Raw genomic sequence first — 13311 nt, forward strand, 5'->3', positions numbered from 1 at the left:
TGGGAGAATATATTTTAAGACTATAATATTACTTTCTTAATATCTATTCTAAACAATGACGGATGGGGGTTTTTTTTGTTTTGTTTTTTTTAGATGGATGGAAATTCTGTACTGCTAACTTTCACTTGCATTTAAGTAAAAAAAGAGGCATTTCATTTCTAATAAACTATGTTGCTCTCTCTCTATGTCCCAGCTCACCTAGTATCCTGCTGTTGGAGTATGTGCTTGACTGCCTGAGCCAGAGTGAACGTTTTGCCTGTCCCATAGGGACCGATGATAAGAACAGGAGGCAGTTGTATCGAAAGTGGAGTAGTGATAGCCAGAACAGCCTCTTTCTGCTTTGCATTTAGTCGAGGGTCCAACTGCTCATCCCATTGTCTGTACAAAGAAAGCAAGATTGTTTGTACAAGCAGCAGCAATCTAAAGTCAATTAGAAATAAAGCCGTATCGCATATAAAAAAGACAAATTAAAAATACTACATGTTATCAACTGTATCATTTTGAGGCAGTTTTTAACAAAATCAAATGGTATTCCAACAACTAAACAACCACATGCTGTTATCACAAAGCTCTGTTAAAGTTCATGATAAATCAGTAAATTACTCAAAAGCAGACTAACCATTGCATGACTTACATTGGCTAAACTGATCATAATTAACCTCTGGAGTATACATTTTGGATACAGTATGCACTTTACCATCACCAAGACAATATAATTAAACGGACACACAACCTACGTCTTCTATTGTCATTAATCAGCCAAACAATACTTATTAATCATGTTTTCAGTAGAATTACGGATGGTGTCAATTGAAACAAGTCACTGTTATGTATGATCAAATACAGCCATTCAAGATTGGTACAGCTGAACTAAGAAGAACTGCAAAAAATAACCCAGAGAACTTACAGCTACCCAGTTAATTGAAGGCTTTTCTTCACTTTCGTTCTTTACCATAAGAAAAATGCATCTGAAGTCTAAAAAAAAATGTACTGGTACTATAACTGGGTTAAGGGTATCAGCATTTAAACAGGAAGTTACTTTAGGAAAGTTCCAATGAACGTAAGAGGCTAAGGATTTCTATATGCAGTTTTTAATACTCTCACTGACAGATTTAAAAGTAGGTATACATAATAAGAAGCACCTGTCACTGTTGCACATATGGCCATACTTTTGTAATGTGATCTGTCTTGCTACTTACATTATAATTCTTCTGGGCCTGGAAAACTCGTGTTGGATAGTGGCATGGAGTAAAACCAAAAGGGAACTGACTGAATTCCTAACTCATAAGACTGCTCTGAACAACTAGATGACTGAAGAACCTAAGAACTAGTGGAAAGATGATAGGATGTAAAAAATAGAAGAAAAACTATAGGCAAAGACTTCTTGAGTCAGTCAAGAAAAGATAACAGACCAGATCCTATGGTGTAAATTGTCATAACTCCACTGACTTCAATTATTTACACAAGTGGAGCATCGGCCCCCCCAGAGCATGTCAGAAAAATTCTGCACTAGAAAGATAAAGATATTGGGCCAAATTCACCTCTGACATGACTCTACTAACTTATATAAGATTTAGGCCAAAGTAATTAAATCCTCCCTGAATAAAGATCCATAACGCTTTGCCCACAGAAATCAAAGAAGTCTGATAAAAATGTGGACTCCCTAACAAAATTACACCAACAACAAAAAGTGTTTTATAATGACTTGAATAGATAGGATTATACAGGATTATTTAGAATGAAAGAAAAAATAAGGACTTTCAACTGTAACTTTATATTTGGTTAAAAAACAGGAAAAACCTGGAAAAACCCAATTAACTGTAAGAAAATAAGAAAAAACAATAACAATGTTTCAAAATAAAGCGAGTCTTAATGACCATATCACAGATAAACGAAAAGTTCCAGCATTACACTTACAAATATATGATCAATGCAGTAGGCGAAAGCTTGCTATGTAAGAAGTATATAAAAATGGCTTACCCACCATACAAAACTATTTTCTCATATGTTATAAATACTGATATCACAAGTATGCTCTGATTTATGCTATCAAAGTGTGCTGGCCTGGTATCCAAAAACAGAGCCATTTTCTTTCTGCTTTGTGTATCTTCACCAACAATAAACAGTCAGAAATCAGATAGAAAATGGTATGATTTGCTATTTTACAGCACTTCCTGAAACCTTAACAATATTTCAAGAATAGTATCTTACAAACTGTATTAACAATTCAGTATTCAAGTCTCTCTTTAGACTGAATGCAAAAACTTGGAGCTGGATTACAGTCTCCATTAAGTGGCACACAGCATAGCATATCTTGAAATTTTCCTACTATACAAGTGCAACAGCAGAGTTTTTTCTTCTTAATTGTAAGTGGTAACACACAACATGCCCTCAAAATTCAAATCTGGTCCCATTGTTTCATTCCCTGACCATCTCACGTTAGCTTTAGAGCCAATGTACCACAGAGATACAGGGGGAGATTTTTAAAGGCACAAGTGGCAGTTGAGCACCGAATTCCTACTGACTGAGAAATGGGTGCATACATACCATGTATGTCTTTGAAAATGTCTTCCAATGTCAGAAACAATAAAAGTGTTCAGTGTTGAGGAAAGAAGCCAAAAACCAAGTGTCAACATGATTGTGTGTGAATTCATATGAACACTCTTCCCACTCTGGAATAATTATTTTTTAAAAATATATATATTTCTATGAGGTACTCAAAACCTTCAATTTTGATGACTTTTTTTGCTTAATTTGCAAAAATTAATTTTCTTTATTAATTTTCCAAAAAAATCATGGGCTGTTATCTCTGGCAAATCAATGTTTAGTCAAAAAGTCAATTTAATAGCCTTCTTGAGACCCATGCTGCTTCACATCACTTCTAATTAATGTCACACTTTATCCTTCAGCTACTCTGGTTTTAGAGTTTACAAAATTTAATCTCTGAGATACAGGACAAAAAATTTAATATCTTTTTAAGTGAGAGACCGTTCAGAAGCCCTGAGTCAGGAGCTGTGCTGTATTAGAATCATAAGTTTGGAATTATTATCAGTCAGGTCACTCTGTTGCTGATAATGATCTTCATAACAAAATGAAACAAATATACATTCTGAATGAAATATTTTATTACTATGTCCTGAACATAATTTACATTGTGCTGCAATAGATACTGTTTTACTGGTAGAACTAATTTACATAGTGCTTGATGACAGACAGCTGCCTGACATCAATAATGTTTCCACTATTTACTTATAGCAAATTTGTTAAATGTAATCAAATCATGTGCATATACTAGCAACCTAAAGACTAACTTAAGAGCAGTACAGTGATTTAGTTTCTGTTACAGACAGTACAACGATTCTTAACAAAAAATATGGAAAATGTAAAATTTTATCTTAATTACATTTCTGCCTTTTCTCTCTCCTCTTCTCCCACATCCAGGCTTGTTGCTAAATCCTTTCTGTTCTTTATGGGCCTGATCCAACGCTCAGTGAAGTCAGTGGAAAGATTCCCTTGACTTTAGTAGGCTTTGTAGCAGGCTCTCTCCAAAATCCATCCCTTTCTGTCTCTAAAACTAAAGCCTTGGTCCCTGTACCAATCATCACCAGGCAGCGCGGCTCATGGCCGGATTTACCAGTGAACACAGGGTGCCCTGGCACGGGGCCCCCCAAAAACAGGGGGCCCCAGGGCCGGGCACTCGGGCAGCTCAGCACCGGCACAACCCCCGCAGGGGGGCCTGCACTGCAGGGGCAGAGGAGAGCAGGGAGGGAGGCTCACCTGCAGCCTCAGGGGAGCAGGTGGGAGGTGTGAGTGGCGGGAGGAGGACCAGGCAGCCGTGCAGCCGGCCAGAGAGAAGCGGCACTTTGAAGGGGAAACCGCCGGTTCTCTCCAGCTGCACAGCTGCCCCTGCTCCTCCTGAGTCCTCCGGCCATGTTCGCAGGGCCACATTCGAAAAAGGGCTTTAGAAGGGGGATTGGACAGGGGGTGGGGTCCTGGGGGGGGGGGCAGTTGGGGCAGGGGGTCCTGGGCGGGGGCGGTCAGGGAACAGGGGGGGTTGGATAGGCATGGGAGTCCCGGGGGGCCTATCAGGGGGTGGATAGCTGTTGGGGCAGTCAGGAGACAGAGAGAAGGGGGTGTTGGATAAGGGGTGGGGTCCTGTGGGGTGGTTAGGGGCAGGGGATCCCGGGAGGGGGCGGTCAGGGGACAAGGAGCAGGGGGCTTGGATGGGTCGGGAGGTTCTGAGGGGGGCAATCAGGGAGTGGGAAGTGGGAGGTGGTGGATGGGGGCAGGGGCCAGGCTGTTTGGGGAGGCACAGCCTTCCCTACCCAGCCCTCCATACAGTTTTGGAACCCCAATGTGGCCCTCAGGCCAAAAGGTTTGCCCACCCCTGCACTAGAGTAACTTCATGACTTTTTTCACCTCTCCCCCTACACCTAAAATATCTACCATAATCCTTTAGTCCTATACTCAGGGTCCAACTGACCACCATATTTGCGGTTGGGAAGGAATTTCCCCCTGGGTCTGGTGGGCAGAGACCCTGGGGTTTTTTTGCCTTCCTCTGCAGCACAGGGTGCAGGTCACTTGCAGGTTTAAACTAGTGTAAATGGTGGATTCTCTGTACCTTCAATTCTTCAAATCATGATTTGAGGACTTCAGTAACTCAGCGAGAGGTTATGGGTCTTCTACAGGAGTGGGTGGGCAAGGTTCTGTGGGCCTGCAATGTGTAATCATGAGACTAGAAGATCAAGATGGTCCCTTCTGGCCTTAAAGTCTATGAGCCACAAAGCTTCACTCTTGCCACCATCAGGTCCCTGCACAAGATTCACTTCTTTCAGTTATCATTCCCATTCTGACCTTGACTCTACCACTCCTGCCCTTGTGCCAGGTTTAGCTCCCTCAAAACTATTAATACAATCTACAGATTTTACATTTCATAAAAGCAACCAACAAGATGAGGACACAACAGTTTGGCAGTGTGGTGCTGGTGCTTCCCATACTTACTATCACATCTTTGCTGGTCCGATACTGCAGTGCCACATCTAACTTTGGGCCTGATCCTGGAAACTCATATAAGTAGTGCTATTACCAAGTTTATAGGACTACTAATGCAAGCGCAAATTTACAAGTTTAGGCCCGTATATTGTAAGCCCCTTGGAACAGGAACCTGTACTTTTATTTCTCTATAAAGCACCATCCACACTTTCAGCACAGGGCTGAAGAAATAGAAAATAATAATAATATGCTTCAGTCTTCCAAAGCTACAATGTAATTGCAGTACAGGTCTACTTTGGGGAGAACAGGGAAAAGCAATCTACCAGTCCTAATCCTACAAGAGTCTGTTTTCATTTTCTATTTAAAGCAGTTCAACTCCCTTCCCTGAACCACCTTCACCATTAATGAAGAACAAAGATGTACCCTTAAAACAGGAAGTATATCTGATCATCAGTTATAAGGAATTCAAAACAGCATTAACATACCATCTTTGATATGAAAGTGTTTGTATTTTTGTACCTGTTGGGGCTCCAGGGTATGGTGGGAGTCATGCGGACATCTGGAAACAAAATACTGTTGTCTTTGATCCTGTCCAAGGCATAATGCATTTCACAGAGGGGTAAGCGATTTAACTGAAACTGAAGTTCAACCTACAGTACAAAATGAATGAATGAATAGATGTACCAGAAAATATTTAATTAAGAGGACTCTTTTTACTTCAGTTTTATCTTTCAACAAATTATACTGAACTTCAGAAAAACTCAAGCAAGCATAATCGGATCAAAAGATTTATAATAAAGTTAACTTGCTTAAGCCCATTTTGAACAATCGCAAAGAAACATATGATTTCTTTGTAGTATAATTTGTGTTTTTGACTATTATGAAAGGATTTAATCATACTTTTAGAAATAATTCTGTAATCTCTTCCAGAACTAGAAAGGACTATCTTAGAAGAATATTTTTCAATTATATTTAAAAATATAAGCTGAAAGACAGGTTACACAAACCTACTCTGGAACTTTGATCTGGTCAGAAATTTTCGTGGACCAGTAGATGGCCCTGTATGACATATTCCCAAGAGAGGCAAAACCCAAATACTCGCTGTATCAATCATTCTCAAAGTATAAAACTGTTGAATACATTGTACTATAAAGACATCTAAGATACCTCACAATCTTTGCAAAGATGGATTTCTGAGATTAGTTGCATACTAACATAATCATTTACTTTCTTTCCGATTACTGGTGTTTTAATGTTAATAAATAAAGAATGATGACAACAAAATCTTGGTACAAAGCCAGAAATGGTAGCATAGCATGTTGGCATCCGTGATTAAACCCAGTATTAAGCAATGAATGGTAAAATGAATTTATGTAATTGCTTACGAAAGAAGCAAAGATAAAGAGATACATTTTAAATTACAGAAATGGATAAAAGTCACTTTTAAGGGGAAACAATTAATGAAAATGATCCACTGAGACTATAATCTACACAGCTTTAAATTTACATTTATTAATCTCTCCAGAAACAAATGGTCCTGATGAAAGTACTGAACAGAATAATTGAATGTTGATTAAAACAGAAATCTGTAGAAATAATATGACACAAAACCACACTAATAGAAGAGAACAAATAAATCCATAGTTGCTCTGATTGTTACCCAATGTGGAAGCAGAGCTTTTCATAGTATAGTAACAAGCAAATAGCCATGTAATCACTGAAGGACAACTTCAGTTAGCATTTAGTGAACACACAATAAGAGCACTCATGGGGATTTACTACAAGATGCGTGTGTGTTGGCCAGCATGACAACACTGACGGTCAACGTATTTCAACCTATACAGAAAGGCACTCCTCAAGACACATACTGACTGGAACATGCACTAGTAACACTTGCACTTCTATGGCAACCTTAACTCAAGGATCTCAAAGCATTTTACAAAAGTGGGTTAAGAACTACCTTCCCCATTTTACAAGATGGGAAAATGGAGAGACTGAGCAGTGACTTGCTCAAGACAGCACATCAAGTCTGCAGCAGAGCTGAAAACAGAAATGAGGGGTCAAACTCCAAGCTAAGGTACCCCAGTGTAAATCTGGAGAAACTCCACAGAGGTCAATGGAGTCACTATAAATATATACCCGTGCAACTACATTAGAAAATTTGGTCACAAATCTATTAACTCTCAACCCCTGCTCTAACAACTCAATAATATTTGACCACCCTATTGCTTAATCTCTCTGTTATCAAATGGTAAATATTGTTACACCTGGTTAACAGCCAGAAAGTTCAACTGGCATCCATCAACCAGACGGCATTTTTAAAAATCTGTCTTTGCTGGAAGTTTCTCAAAAGACCAAACTGAAAATTCTAAAAATAAAGAAGTACCACAAATTGAGACGATAACACTGTGTTCACCAATTAAAATAACATGGAATCCAAAAGTCTTCTTACTATACTAAGTACAAAATCCTCCCAATTGTTACATTAAAAATCCTTTGTGACAATCAAAACAGCAACTTGAGCACTAAAAAAAACAAATGATCATTCCTCTGAATTAATAACATGCTATCTCATGTGGAATAAAAACCCAATCAAAACCAAACCTCAGAACTTCTCTAATGCAGGCATCAGCAACTAACAGTACAGTGTGACCTTATTGCTGTAACCCTCATCCTTCATTAGTTGTTATATCCCAGTGTTAGTAATTGCTTGTGAAATCACTTCATAATTTAGGGCCCAATCTTGCAAACTCAACTGTCAATGTTTCAATTACTCCAATTTAGGGCATGCAAGGTTAGGCTCTTAACAATGAAAGCTCATTGGGACTGGAATCTATTGAATCTGTCTTAAGCACTATGCTCTTGTAGGGCAATATGTGAATAGTAATATGAACAGTACCAATATTTACTAAAAAAGCCAAATCCAGCCCTGATTTAAGTGGTTGTAAGTCAACTAGAGGCAACAGAGCAGTGCCTGCTTATACTAGGGCTGAATTTGGCCCAAAAGTTGGAAACCTCTTAAAAATCAATATAATGACTTTTAATTTTCATCCCTATTGTTTACTTGTATGCAAAATCTAAAGCCAACCATACAAAAGAGATAAAGGTGACATCGAAGCTGCACAGCATTCACTATGGAATTCACTTAGAAAGGCAAACGCAACAGCTAAAAAAAAAAAAAATACATGATTTTCAAAAGTTACTTGAATAAGGAATCTCTTTTTCCATAGCCCTGGTTAGTTTAAGATGTGAGCCTACCAAATGCTATATACGATATACATTTTACATTTACAAATATACATTTAATATACTTTTAATTTTAATATACATTTTACAAATAGTAATCAAAATATTTGGATGTTGCATTATTCTGGGGGATGTTTACATTATTTTCTGAACCAGTCACTGGATAAATCTCGTAACCAGGTATACAAGAACTAGGCTCTAGACAGGCAAGGAGGAACTTGGTATGATTAAACTAGGGTGTTATTTGATATTTGTTTTGAAACACATCTAGAGGCCCCACCGTGCTAGGTGCTAGACACACAATGAAAAGGACACACATACTTTTGGTGCACAACTCATGCTTCTGCCTTGACATGGTCTTTCCTTCTCAGTGATCTTACATCATAATTTGTCAGATCATTCCCCCTCTAGTTATCGGTGTATAGACTTCCCCTTTGAACACCACACGGCTGCGACAGAGGCATGGAAGCATGCCATGCTAGCACTGTAGAGAGGGGGAAATGTGTTTCTCCCCTAAACGGGTGGCATGCTGCTCTTGCTCAGCGCACAGAAGCGCAATGCCTGCTCTGCTAGTTTTTTCATCAGTGCGAGAAAAGGAAAGAGCGGGAAGTCCTAAGTAAGAACGCAGAATGCTAAAGTACAATGTGCCCCCAAGCAGCACGCTGCAGTGCAACAACCGCATACACTATCTCAGCAGGGAAACCATGTAGTTTACTGTAGTTCTTCCTTAGAGTAAGTTAGTCTTCCACAGGCCCCGCTCCTCCAACTCTGTCCCATTTTCACTATACCAGCACCCCTCTGAGCCCCAGAGCCTTCTCATTGCTCTTCCTCCAAACCATTACCAGCATCTATCAGACCCAGATTTCCAAAATCCTTACCTCAATCAACATCTTCTTCCCATCATCAGTGGTTCTCCAACACAGATCCCCACAGCTCTCCAAAGATGTACATCACTCCCCACATTCTACTTAGCACCAGCAGCCAAAGTCCTAGCCCCCATCCCATGAGATTCAGCACTGCCTGTCATTCCCCTTTCCCCTCACCTTCACAGCAGAGTGGGCATAACCTTATCCTTCATGGCAGCATTCTCAAACCCTAGGCACAGATTCCATATGGGTGGATGGGGCATTGGTGCCTAGCTCCTCTAAACTCCTTTGAAATTCCCATCTTAAGTGTCCTGACCAACACTACACAGTGAGTCAGTGGCAGAGGAAGAAACAGACTCCAAGATTCCTGGCTCCCAGGCCTCTGCTCTAACCACTATGCAATACCACTTTCTTCATGATCTCTAAAGAGTATGAGAGCTGTCAGCAATGAATGCAGAGAGGTTACAATTCATTGGTCTCTAAAAAGTTTCTGTAATATTAAAGAGACAATGTCAAGTGAAACTTTTACAACTGACTAATTTTAAAAATTCATGTTTCAATGGAGTCCCCTTCAAACAGTTTGACCTGAACTTATTCTTTTTATCTTTTAATAAAAATATCACAGGAGTTTTTCTGCTCTGCTGTGGATGTTTAGAAGTGTCTTCCTAACTCTTGACTGTGGCCCCAACCTTGCAGTTGGGGTTACACAGGAACAAGGCTCTGCCAATGCAAGACTGGGGCTTTTAACGGAAAAACAGCTAAGCTGACTATATGCAAAGTGCTGTCAAATGCACAAAATAAACAAACAGGAAGAGTCTTTTTTTTTTACTACTTCTTTCAGTTCTAGCCATCTTACGTGTCACTTAGCTGTACTACCTACAAAATTTTCAGATAGAAATGTGATTTTCATGTTGGCAATGTCCCTATAACAGCCCTTTCTAGGAATCTGAGTTGGTGTTAAACATCTCTTACTAGCTGTATGTACTTCGCCATTATACCTTACAATAAACGTAGAGGTTTTTAATCTAATTCGGATGAACTCATTCTGTTAGATATGCTATTTTGTGAAGTACTGACTGATACCATCCGGGACGGAGTGGCGTATTATCGCATTATCTTTCTTCATTCCACAACAAGAGAACAGTGGGAACGGAATTATAGTTCCACTGCCAGTTAGCAGAAAATGACACAGGACCATGTGGGCCACTAAAGAAAATTGTCCTCGCATAGCCTACAGATGGATTGGCACCAAAAGGAGCAGAGACCAAGAAGAAAGAGCACTTCACCCTGAACAACAGGTATTTCCACTGCACCTCTGTAAAGGATGCACTTGATAAAATCAGAACTGCAAACATATTAAAAAGCCTCCATTACCCGAGAAGCAGGGCACCAAGAAAATTGCATGATCGGGGAGGTTTATTTTACATGGATTACTGAAAGAGATCGGACTCAAACTATATATATACTTTAGCCAAAGACCATAGCAATAAGACAGATTTGGCCAACATTTAAAATGAAACATGAAATCCTGGCTCTACTGAAGTCAATGGCAAAACTCCTATTGACTTCAGTGAATCCTATGTGTATCTGAAGTATATGGGATCAGATCCTGAGTTCCCTATTAATTTTTCCACTCAGTTTTCAATCAGTCCTCGCACTGAAGAACTCTCACTGAAATCAGGACTAATTAAAAACTATATAAAGAGTTTTAGGATTTGACCATTGGTTCTGTAACAGATTTACAAAGCATTACACTTCTTTATGAATAATTGTAGGACCCAATTCTCATTCTAGGATATTGGAATCCTAAAATAACAGATCTGAACAACTCACCTTAGCTGAGTTTCATAAGAAGTTTTAAAAGAGAAAAAAATAAGTGAAAGTTACTAAAAGCCCCAACTCATTTTGTATTCCAGGGCAGTTTATTGATAGAGTCAGTTAGCGGCCTTAATTATTGCTTTAAGAAAAACAAACACTAACCGTACTCAGCATGATACAAGTCTTACAGACTAATTATCCATGTTAAATGAAGACATTAGGATTCTTGCATATGTTTCACAAAACAAACTGAATGGAAGGTGACATGCCCTCGGCAAAAATGGATTTATTTCAATCAATTTCAGTAGCCTTAATTTGGGATTATTTTTGTTAGGTAGCAGAGTCAATCCCCTTACCTCTACCAGGGAGACACAGGAAGGGGGGAATTTTTTGATTTTTATCAACTAAAGTTTATTCTTCCATGTTCTAGAGCAGGATGTATTTACATTACCTGAACTATCTTGTCCATAAACCCCACAACACTATTTAAGGTCAAGCCTTTGATTTTGGTCCATTTCATGCTGATTGCAAAATAAACAAAGTACTGACCCTATCTCCAGTACTGTTTCCCCTGGCAATGGTGCTGTAAATCTTAACTTTGTGATGGGATTCCTCCACTAAAGACATCTGGGCTAGGGAAAATAATAGTCTCCCTCTTACACAGACCTCTGTCTGCATTTTCCTTCTAGTTTCTGTTATTCAACTGAATAATTTCTTCACCTAATGGACAGTTTCTCCAAAGCCTGCCAAGACACTGGGCTTAGTATAAGCCTAAGAAAGACTGACATAATGTGCCAAGGAGTTGAGGAAGCACCCTCCATCAAGATCAACAACTATGAACTTGAAGTGGTATATGAGTTCACATACCTGGGGTCCACTATCACAGTCAACCTTTCATTTGAAACAGAACTCAACATCTGCATTGGAAAAGCCACCACAACAATGTCCAGACTGAACAAGAGGGTATGGCAAAACAACAAACTGACAGAACACACAAAGATCTGTGTGTATTGTGCATATGTTATCAGCACACTTTTGTATAGGAGCGAGACAGGGACCTTATACTCTCATCAAGAGGCTCAAAAGCTTTCATATGCGTTTCAGATGCATCAAATCTTTGGAATTTCCTGAAGGGACAGAGTCACCAACACTGAGGAGCTCAAACAGGTCAGCATACCCAGCACGCAAACATTCCTTAAATAGAGACGCCTCCGCTGGCTTGGGCATGTGTGCCGAATGAATGATGGGCGCACCCCAAAGGACGTCCACTACAGCGAACTGGCATCTGGAAAAAGACCCAAAGGATGCCCATAATTGTGTTTCAAGGATGTGTGCGAGCAAGACCTCAAAGAGATGGACATGGATGTGGACAAATGGGAGGATCACACTCAAGACAGCAGCTTTTATAAACAAGAGCTTAACAAAGGTCTCTGGAGTTATGAGAGGAAGCAGTCTAGCTTAGCAGAGGAGAAAGAGCTTGCAGAAGGCAGAGCCCAAAGGGTCAAAACATCACCTTTAAATGTGATGTGGCAGAGATTGCCTCTCTCGAGTGGGTCTCTTCAGCCACATTCACGGCTGACATAAAACCAACTGAGTAAATTCTTTACCTCTCAGGGGTGCATACCCATGGTCTCTCGAGATTAAAGGATGCCTACTACCACCTATAAGAGGAACTTGGCCATGTCAGATCTTCCTATTGACAACTCATTTGAAATGCCTAGCTTTTATTGAGCATAGGAATGTAGGAATTACCATACTGGATCAAACTCACAGTTCACCTACTCCACTATCGCATCTCCAACATTGGCCAGGCACCACATGCTTGAGAAGAAGGTGCAAAAAAAGTCGTATTAGATTGCCTAATTCCTTATCATTATAGATTGGGTTAAGCCTGGCACATAACCTCTCTTTCAAAACTGATGTCAGCATTAACAATTATAAATCTGGATATTCTTATTATCCATATAAATGTCTAATCCCTTTTTGAATCTTGTTAAGATTTTGACCTCAATAATATCCTGTGGCAATGAGTTCCACATTTAATTGTTCATGCAACGTTTAAATAATTTCCTTTTATTGGTTTTGAATTTGCTACCTATTAACAGAATAGAATGTTGCCTTTCTTCTTATATAATGAAACAGGAAGAACAGACACTCACAATAATTGTAGACATTGTGCTGTTCAGAAAAGCCCTCATGTACGTGGCCCAGCCAGGCAGTCAGGAAGAGAAAGAATGGTAACTTACCATACAGTAAGTGATTCTTTAAATATTATAGTCAGTGTGGATCCTTCTACACGTGAACACATGCCACATGCACACAAGATCATATTTGTTTTCCTTAATATCAGTGTCTGTCAGGGCTGCACACATGTGTCTTCTCATGCTTC

The 13311-nt window shown here is 39.5% G+C and overlaps 1 protein-coding gene across 6 annotated transcripts in view; it reads right to left on the reverse strand.

Moving 5' to 3' along the window:
• The window catches only part of HELZ (helicase with zinc finger), a 149483-nt gene that overhangs the window by 82009 nt on the left and 54163 nt on the right, over nucleotides 1-13311 (reverse strand). For all 6 annotated transcript variants that reach the window (XM_073310830.2, XM_073310828.2, XM_073310832.2 and 3 more), the window contains 2 exons: nucleotides 5512-5642; nucleotides 199-378 (listed from right to left, as the gene is read on the reverse strand). In XM_073310830.2, the coding sequence (XP_073166931.2) occupies nucleotides 199-378; nucleotides 5512-5642 (311 nt within the window). The remainder of the gene's footprint in view (nucleotides 1-198; nucleotides 379-5511; nucleotides 5643-13311) is intronic.

Source organism: Lepidochelys kempii, chromosome 14, assembly GCF_965140285.1.
Source record: "Lepidochelys kempii isolate rLepKem1 chromosome 14, rLepKem1.hap1, whole genome shotgun sequence".
Classification (NCBI taxonomy): Eukaryota; Metazoa; Chordata; order Testudines; family Cheloniidae; genus Lepidochelys; species Lepidochelys kempii.